The 8848-nt window shown below is 56.7% G+C and overlaps 1 protein-coding gene across 1 annotated transcript; it reads right to left on the bottom strand.

The window, feature by feature from the left end:
• Window positions 1-3360: 3360 nt before the first annotated feature.
• CD248 (CD248 molecule) lies at window positions 3361-7463 on the bottom strand. Its single transcript, XM_033174923.1, has one exon. The coding sequence runs from the start codon at window positions 7231-7233 to the stop codon at window positions 5056-5058; it is 2178 nt and encodes a 725-aa protein (XP_033030814.1). The 5' UTR covers window positions 7234-7463; the 3' UTR covers window positions 3361-5055.
• Between the last annotated feature and the right edge of the window lie 1385 nt (window positions 7464-8848).

Below are 8848 nucleotides of genomic sequence, written 5' to 3'. Positions count from 1 at the left end.
TGAGCATGCGAAGAGTTCCTTTCCTTGATTTCCACCTAGTCATTAATTCATGAGAAGCTAAGAAGAGCTTGACTGCTGGATAAGGAAAAAGGCCCATCTATAATTGTGGACAGGTGAAAGCATTAGCAGGATTTTAACCACACTTGTAAAGTAGCAAAACTTATGGACAATTTAGACTGATGGAAAATTTGGATATGAACTGATATGCAGTTGTAAGCATTGTTTTTAGAAACCATGGAGGGGATGGGGGGAGAGTCTCAAGATTCAGAGTAATCTCATTTAATGTATTTTAATCGATTTTGTTATATGTTTATATATGTGTGTGTGTGTGTGTGTGTGTGTGTGTGTGTGTGTGTGTGTGTGTGTTTAAAATCAAATAAATTTTTTACAACAAAAAAGGGAAAAGGCCCATCTACTCCACTGTTCCCACAGTGGCTGGACAGACATGGGCGTAGCCAGGATTTTTGTTGGGTGGGGGCAGAACCTCAGTTTGCTATGTATTTTTGTTGATTTTTATTGATTATGGGGGGGGCAGCTTGGCTATGCCCATGTGACCAGCCGCCCGTTATGGGAAGCTGAATTTCCCAGTTGCCCATGGGAAGAACAAATCCAGACTTCCAAACCTCTTACTCCCCCAAATCACTCTAGAAACACTTTCATGCCCATTTGAAATCAAGGTTCCCTTGCCTTTTAACAGCTGCTGCAACAGCAGGCATAAATTCAACCAGTGCAGGGTGTTTCTCCCCAATATGACAGTGCCAAAATAAAAATGAAAATGAAAGTCCTGCAGGATCAGACCAGAAAGGGCCCATCCAGTCCAGCATCCTGTTCTCAAAGTGGCCAACCAAAAGTCCATTTTGGGATGCCTGCAAGCAGGACCTGAATGCAACTGCAACTGCAGCCTCTGTCCATAGAGATAGGAAGCTCTACTGGGTGAATTTCTGCCTGTGGTGCAGATGCTGTAGCCACAGAGCCCCTTTAAGAAGGGGAAAGAGACCCATGGCACCCCTATTAGGTCTGAAGGGTGATGGGGGGCACTGGGGCCGGCCATGTGTGGGGAGGGGGCAGCCCATCCCTTCCAGTGTACAGCCGCTGCCCCATCTGTTCCTTATTAAAAGTCTCCAGAAAGCTCACATTCCACCCTAAGGCTGATATTAACCCTCTCTGCACCATGTGCAAGGCAAGCACATTCCTGCCAAGTGCCCCCACACCACACCACCCCCAAGAAATTGCAGAAACTGCATGAACTGGGCCTCCTTATTCTAGCCACACATCATCAGCTTTAACTCATGTTGAATTTGCCTGGGAGAGCCTTGGGTCTTCTTGTTATTTCTTTTAGGGGGAGTGGGGGTTTTCCTGTAGCATGCTTGGTTTAAGGGGAGATATTTGCGGGTTTTGTGGGGGGAGAGAAATAACAGAGCAGGAGAGCGAAGTGTCCCCAGACACCCGACACTCGCACACTTCAAAAAATATTGGCGTTCTGACAATGAAGAGGAGGGATGGGAAGGAAAGTGTTAACTGGAGGGGCTTGGAGGGGCATGATCTCTCCCCCCCCCCCATAGCACACATTCCTTACAACCTCACAGATTAATCCCCCCCATCTCCTCAGTTTCCTTAAGGTCCAGGAATTGTTTCCCACTGAACAAGTTCTTAGCTCTCCCTCTGTAAGCTCCACAAAGGGTTAACATATTCCAGAGTTTGTTGGGTGCCCCACAGCCACCGAGCCCCCCCCCCAAAAAAAATTAGGCCAAGTGTTGCATTGCCACCACACCCATCCATGCAAACTACAGCCAGACTTGGTTAGGCTGACTCATGCAGGAGAGTGTGTTTGTGTGTGTGTGTGTGTGTGTGATAGCAATTCTGCTGGGGGTGGGCTGGGAATACGAAGAGAGGGGTGGGCTTTTTCATCTGCTGTGATCTCAGTTTCCCTGGCTTGCTAAAAGCTAACTCTCACGCCTTCAGCACCCATTGTCTAGGGGGTGAACCTAATTTTTGCCCCAGATACTGTGATGAACAGCAAGCCCAGTTCTGCAAGCAGTTAAAGGATCATGAAGTGGGAGAAAGCCTCTAGGCATGAGCAGAGTGTATTCCGTTCACCTCCAACTAGCTACATAATCAGATACATCTGGGATTTGCCCCCCCCAAAAAAGGGGGGTCACATCTTACTGGGTTTGATTTCTATGAAGGTGTCTCTGGGCCTGATTGTCACAGCAAGTCAGCAAACCATGGAAGCCAGTTTTCTGTGTGGTCCCTTTACACTAGCAAAGTGACTACCTCTCCTCAAATGTGCAAAGCTTAGACAGACTCTCACCAAGTCCACTGTTCCTTATTTGCAGCCTCTCCCCATTCCCCCTGACTTCCATCTTAATTGGGCTGCTAATAGGTAAGAAAAGGGGTGCGTGTGGATATGGAAGACAATGATGATGAAGACCTATGGGGGATGAGATGCGGTCCAAGTTACATTCCAGACTCCCCCCCCCCCTTTCTCCAAAATTAGGGGCTAACAACAGGGCAAGCCATGGGAAAGATCCTGGGAGGTCGCTGTGTCAGTTGTGGTCGATGTTTCTGGAAAACCAGGTCTTTAATTTTGAAATTACGGGGTCTGGAAGAGAGGGACAACCCTCTCTCTCCTCTGCTGTTTCTCCCCTGGAGCCTGTTCCCACTACCCCCACTCTGCAAAAAAACAAAAACAAAAACAACCCACTAGTTATTGTCTCTCCTCCATAGGCTCCCAACCCCCCTTGTCAATACATTAGATATCAATAGCATTAGAATGTATGGACTATATTGTTGGATTCCGCTCCGATTAGCAGAACCCAACAATATCCCTTTACCTCCCTTAAGGTCCATTTACTACTGTACAGTATGTATTTTTGCGTATTTATATTGTAAACGGCCTTGTGATTTAAGGATGAAGGCTGGTATAGTGATATTATTATTATTATTATTATTCCAGCCTAGTCACCAAACTCACCTTCCCCTCCCTCCTCTTAATGCACCAGAATCATCCACTTGCTCTCCAGAGGAAGAACCAGCACCCAGGTCTCCTGATCTGCCAACCACTTGGCATTTTATTACTCTTCAGCCAACTAGTCCTCATGCCCCACCAATGGCTATCAGCCGGCCCAGGAGGACTCTAAAAGGGGTCTCTGTTCCCACTCCCTAACCATTGCAGCCCCCCCCACTAACCTAGGAGGACTCTCCCCGCTCTGAATCGGGACACCTTAATCTGGTTCTGCCCTGAGCGCTATAAATGTGGGATTCTCTCAGGCACTCTCTCTCTCTCTCTTTCTTACCCCCCCACCCCACCCCGTTTCCTCCCCGCCCACACCACCACCAACTGTTCTCATAAGACTCTCCTCTCATTCCAGCCAGGTGGAGGCGCCAGCCCTTTTATTGGACACACTGAAGAAAGAAAGAAGGAACGGAAAAAAAATGAAGAAGAAAAATAACCAAGGGGGAACAATCCCCCCACAAAGGAAAAGTACATCAGCAGTCACGATCAGTGCAGACCCTTTCCTGGCATGCAGAGATCTGCGTTTCCAACCCCCAGCCCACCTCGGCCCCTCCATCCTTCCTTCCTCCTTCCTCCCTTCTCCCCACCCTCCACCCCACACCTGGCCTCTTTGCAACAAGACACGCACCGCCCTCCTGCCACCTGGGCCAAAGAGGAAAATCTGTCCTTCTCATTGGAGTGCGCTTTCTGAATCTCCACACACTGCGTGGGTCTGGAATGCACTTCTTTTGCAAAGGGGGCGGGAGGGAGGGGCCGGTGCAAATAATGAATCGGGGTCCCATCCCAGCGTGGGCCTTTCCCCCATCCCACTCCCCACAAGCCCCCAGTGCCCAAGAACATGAAGTTTTTTGCCTGCAATGAGAGGGGTTATTGTGACCCAGAGGCTTCATCCCAAGAGTGCCCCTCCTCCCTCCGGCCCCTCTGACCAGATGGACAAGGGGTTGGGGGGGAGAGAGGCATTGGTGTGGGCCCAGCCTCCCCCAGCTAGATATCCCTTTTCCTAGCTTGTGTGCACCCCAGGGACATTAAAGGGGTCCCTGGCATCCAGAGGCGGCAAAGGAGCCCATTCCTAGGGGCCCGAGGTCCCTTCTCCCCACCCCAATAAAATATTTGTGTGGGCTGGGCTCTCCTAAAGTTGATGGGTGCTGCCATTCAAATGGTGCGTGAGTGCCTCGTCTTGTGATCGTGGGGCAAGGCTTACCTGGGGGCCCCCCATATGTTATTCAAGTCGGCACCCCCGCCCAGAGATGACAGTGCGTCCCCAACTAGCAGGGTGTGCTCTGTGTGCCAGATCAGAGAGGACTCTGCACCCCCCCCGCCCCGCCCCCCGCTGCGAGCCTCCCTGGCACAGAGCGCAAATGCAACAGGGCTGGTTGCGTTTTGAAGTCGCACACCCCTCCATCTGCGGAAGGCTTCTCCCCCATCCCCATAAGACCACCAACTTCAGTCTAAGATTGCCCAACTGTGCCCCTGGAGGAGGGGGGGGGACCTGCGTGAAACCCTGGAGAGGCGCTGCCCCTCCAGTGCTGATCTGGAGGGACCCGTGTTCTTAAAAGTTCCTGGTTCAGACGTTCCCAGCCTTGTTTGGCGTCTCTTGTGTCCCAGCCAGGGAGGGACAGCTCTGGTCCAGTGTCAAGAGTTTCTTTGCCACAGCAGCCTTCCAGCTGGCCTGGCCTGGGTCCCTGGGCTCTCTCCCAGTAGTTCAGGGGCAGAGCATCTGCCACACATTTCAGGAAGTTCCAGGCTCAATCCTTAGTGGCACCTCCAGGCAGGCATGGAATTATCACCCATCTAAAACCCAGGAGAGCTGCTGCCAGTCCGTGTAGACAATACTGAACTAGATGGACCAATGATCGGGTTCCTAAGTTGCTCCAAGCCAAGTAAGAGGCCTCTGTCGTTTCCTGGTTGTGGTCAGATATAACTGACGACATGTGGTGTTGGTTTTCTGAGGATCCAGCTTTCCTGCCAGCTGTGAGCAGCTGCGTCTGTTCTGTGCCAGCCAGGCGTGGTGGGCACTGCGCAGCTGGCCAGCCCAGGGCTCAGACGCTGGTTCTGCAAGTGGCCGGCTGGCCAGGCCTGGAGGCCGTCGGGGGAGCCCCTTTGCCCGCCGAGCTGATCACCCACCGGTAGCACTGGGTGACGCTGCGGCTCTTGGCCTGGGCACCGCAGCGGGTGCAGTAGACGATGCCCAGTGCCAGCATGATGACCACGAAGACACAGATGGGCACCAGCAGCGCCACCAGCAGCCACCGGTCATCCCTCCGCTGCCGCCCGGGCGCCCCGTCGGGGGTTGGAGTGGCGGGGGGAGCAGAAGTGGGGGGCGCTGCTCGGACTCCCCCGACCACCGCGGGACCCTCCTCCTCACCAGGCGAATCAGTCGAGACGGGAGGGCGGTGGAGGGGAGGCGGAGGGATCGTCGGAGCGAGCGGGACCGTCGGGGATGTGGGATCCGCCAGCAGCGCAGGGGGACTCGGGGTGTCTTGGGGGGCGTCCGTTACGGGGAACGGGGAGGCAGTGGGGAGGCCCCAAGCAGCGGTGGGGGTGGAGTTGGTGGGCATGCGAGAACGTCGGGAGGAGGGGCTGGCGTCTAAAAGGGGCGCGGTCGACTTCTGGTTTGGGGGTTCCGTGGCCGGCAGCATGCGGGGAACCAGGCGGGGGTCTGCGGGGAAGAACGGAGAGGCGACTCTGGCGTCTTGGAAAACGGAGAGGTGCTCGGAAAGGGCCAGACTGTGATCGCTGTCCTCCTCTTCCTCGACGCCGTCCTCGAGCTCGCCCTCTATCTCCCAGCCCGGCCCGCTGTCGATGTGGTGTAGGAAGCCGGCTCCTTGGTGGCTCTGGGCAGTGGCCATCGGGGGTGGGTGGGCCGCGGGGCTGCAGGTGATGCCGTCGGGCTCCAAGTCGTAGCCCTCGGTGCAGTAGCACTCGAAGCCCCCGACGTAGTTGACGCACATCTGCTGGCACACGCCGGGGATCTGGCACTCGTCGGTATCGGCGCAGCGGCCGGGCTCCTCCTCCGACGGGCTGAAGCCCAGGTGGCAGCGGCACACGAAGGAGCCATCGGTGTTCTCGCACTGGTGCTCGCAAGGCGCCTCCGCGCACTCGTCCAGGTCCTCGCACAGGTGCCCGTCGCTGCCCAGCTCATAGCCCGCGGGGCATTGGCAGCGGTACCCGTCTGCCGCCTCCCCGTCGGGCACGCAGCCAAACTGGCACGGGCGGCCCCGGCAGGCGTCTCCGTCGGCGCCGCCGTCGTGGTGGGTGTGGGAGGCGCAGGAGTGTCCGTCGGGGAGGAGGAAGTACCCGGCGTGGCACTCGCAGGAGTAGCCCGAGCCCTCGTCCAGGCAGAGCTGCTGGCACCCACCGTTGTCCCCCTCGCACCAGCTGTGCTGATAGACGGCCTCCCGGCACAGCGGCGCGTCTTTGGACCAGGCCACGCTGCCGTCCTCCTTCTGCATGCACAGCACCGACACCGCCGGCCCCGCCCGGCCGCAGGTCACGGCAGCCACCGTGCCGAAGGGGACGTAGCGGAGGGCGCCGCTGGCCGGGCCGAACGGGGTGCTGTAGGCGACCGTCGAGGCTCCTCCACCACCTCCTCCTCCTTCTTCCTCCTCCTCCTCCTCCATCTCCTCCTCCTCTTCCACCAGGCCGGCGCACATCCCCTGGAAGGAGAAGCGGCAGAGGTAGCCGTCGACTGGGACAGTGCACGAGCCGTCGAGCCACTGCAGGTCCCGCTCGCCCAGCACCACGCAGCGGGGCGCAGCACAGCTGGGTCCCCCGACGCCGCTGCTAGGCGAGCGCGCCCAGTTGGTGTAGGACGTGTCTTGGTCGCCCGTCGTCCAAGTGAAGCCCCGCAGCGGCCGTTGCGGGAAGCACTGGCGCGGCTGCCGCTGCAGCCCGATCCAGAGAAGCCGCTGCGGGCCTTGCGCGTGGCCGCCGCCGCCACCCCCTCGAACATCGCGGAGCAGCTCGGCCACCTGGGCCGCCTCCTCGGGGTACTTCAGCGTGGCCAGGTTGCCCCCCAGCTCCCGGCACCCTCGCCAGGCGTCCAGGAAGCTGCGGCGCTGGAAGTAGACGGCGTAACAGCCGTCGGGGCCGCAGGCGGCCTGCGCCTCTTGCGCCCCGGCCACGGGAAGCCGCCAAGCTACAAGCAGCAGCGCCAGCAGAAGCAGCAGCAGCAGCCGCGGCCTGGGCCGTAGTCGTCCTCCTCTTCGCCGGAGCATCGCCCTGCCCTGCCGCGCCGCTGCCGTCCAGCGCTCTGACAGCCCGGGGGCCCCCCATTCCCCTTCCTTTCCCCTTTTTCCCAACCAGGGTGGGATGGGGAGGAGCCGCAGACGGAGCGGGCGTCCCACTCCCCGCCTTTGCCCTTCTAAGGCGCCGATTTGAGCCCCTGCCAGGAGGGAACCGGAGTCGGGGAAGAATAAGAGGAGGAGGAGGAAGAAGAAAACCTCCAGCCGCGGCAGGAGAGCGGGAGGGAGGCAGGGAGGGAGGCCATAGACAGACGGAAAAAGACCCCCACCCGGAATCCTGCCCCGGCTACTTAGCAGAGAGAGACTGGCAAGAGCAGCCCGGACCCTCTCAGTTCTTCTCTATCTTCCTCCAGTCCCTTCTCTTGCTCTCTAACTCAGGTGAGGAACTTTTTTCCAGACAGGGGGCCACATTGCTTTCCAAGGGCCGCATGGTGAGCAGGGCCACACGCAAAAGGGGAAGGCTGGGCTAGCTTTTACCTTTCCTCGGTGGGTCATTTTATTTATTTGCTTAAGAGCATAAGGAAAACCCTCAAGTCCCCCACCCCTGCTCTAACCACTAGGCCCAACTTTATTCCGAGCCAGTGTGACCTCAGCTGAAGTACTGCGAGTGCAGGATGAGAAATCCAGAAGCAGATATAGACAAGCTGGTTCAGAGTTGGATCATAGAAATGTAGAGTTGGAAGGGAGGGGGGGTGTCATCTAGTCCAACCCCCTGCAATGCAGGAATGAATCTGTTGCCCAACATGGGGTTCGAACCCATGACCCTGAGATTAAGAGTCTCTTGCTCTACTGACTGAGCTATACTGATTTGGCCCCCAAATGTAGGCTTGGGTTAAAAGTGGGCCTGGAAAGATTGCAAATACCTTTCTCTAACCCACTGTACAAAAGTAAAAAAAATGTACACAGATTTCCTAGGGATATGTGGCTCCTGGAAAGTGGCCCTGAAGGGAACGTGGCCTTCAGGCTGAGAGAGCGTTCCAGTTCAACCAGCTGAGGCTCACATTTTAGGGGTGTTCCTCATTGCCCTCACATTCACACACTGCCATGTGTTCCTCTTCTGGGGGGGGGCGTCCCCTCATCAACAGCAAGGAAATAAGTGGAATTCCTTTTGCGTGGGAAACGGCAGGGGAGATTTGTGGGGGGGAGGGATGGGATGGAGCACATCTATTGCGGGGAGGGGGGCTGCTGGGGAGGGAAGAGAGAGGAGAGGAACTCTGCAGTTATTGCCAGCCTTGAATCAATTAATGGAGAGAAATGGAGTTGATGCTGGCAGAGGCCCCCCACCCACCAGACCCACCCGCCTTCCCTCGACCTCCTATCTCCATTGTGCAGAGACTTGGCTCTCTCCCTTTATTCGCACAACCACACACAGGCCTCTCCTGGCCATTCCAAGTGTGCCGGGGAGGAGGGGAGGAGGTTCTCCCCCCCCCACACACACACACCATCCCAAGAAGTCCTTCAGATGGGATGTCTCTGGCTTGGCTAGGGCCCATCGTTCCCCAGCTGCACCTATTTACCAGGGAGAGACCCTGTTCTCTGCTTTGCGTGTCCCCATAAATCACGGCCTGCCTGTTATCGCTGTTCCTAC

The sequence above is a fragment of the Lacerta agilis genome, chromosome 17, assembly GCF_009819535.1.
Source record: "Lacerta agilis isolate rLacAgi1 chromosome 17, rLacAgi1.pri, whole genome shotgun sequence".
In the NCBI taxonomy this organism is placed as follows: Eukaryota; Metazoa; Chordata; class Lepidosauria; order Squamata; family Lacertidae; genus Lacerta; species Lacerta agilis.
This window is presented reverse-complemented; position numbering and strand designations above follow the sequence as displayed.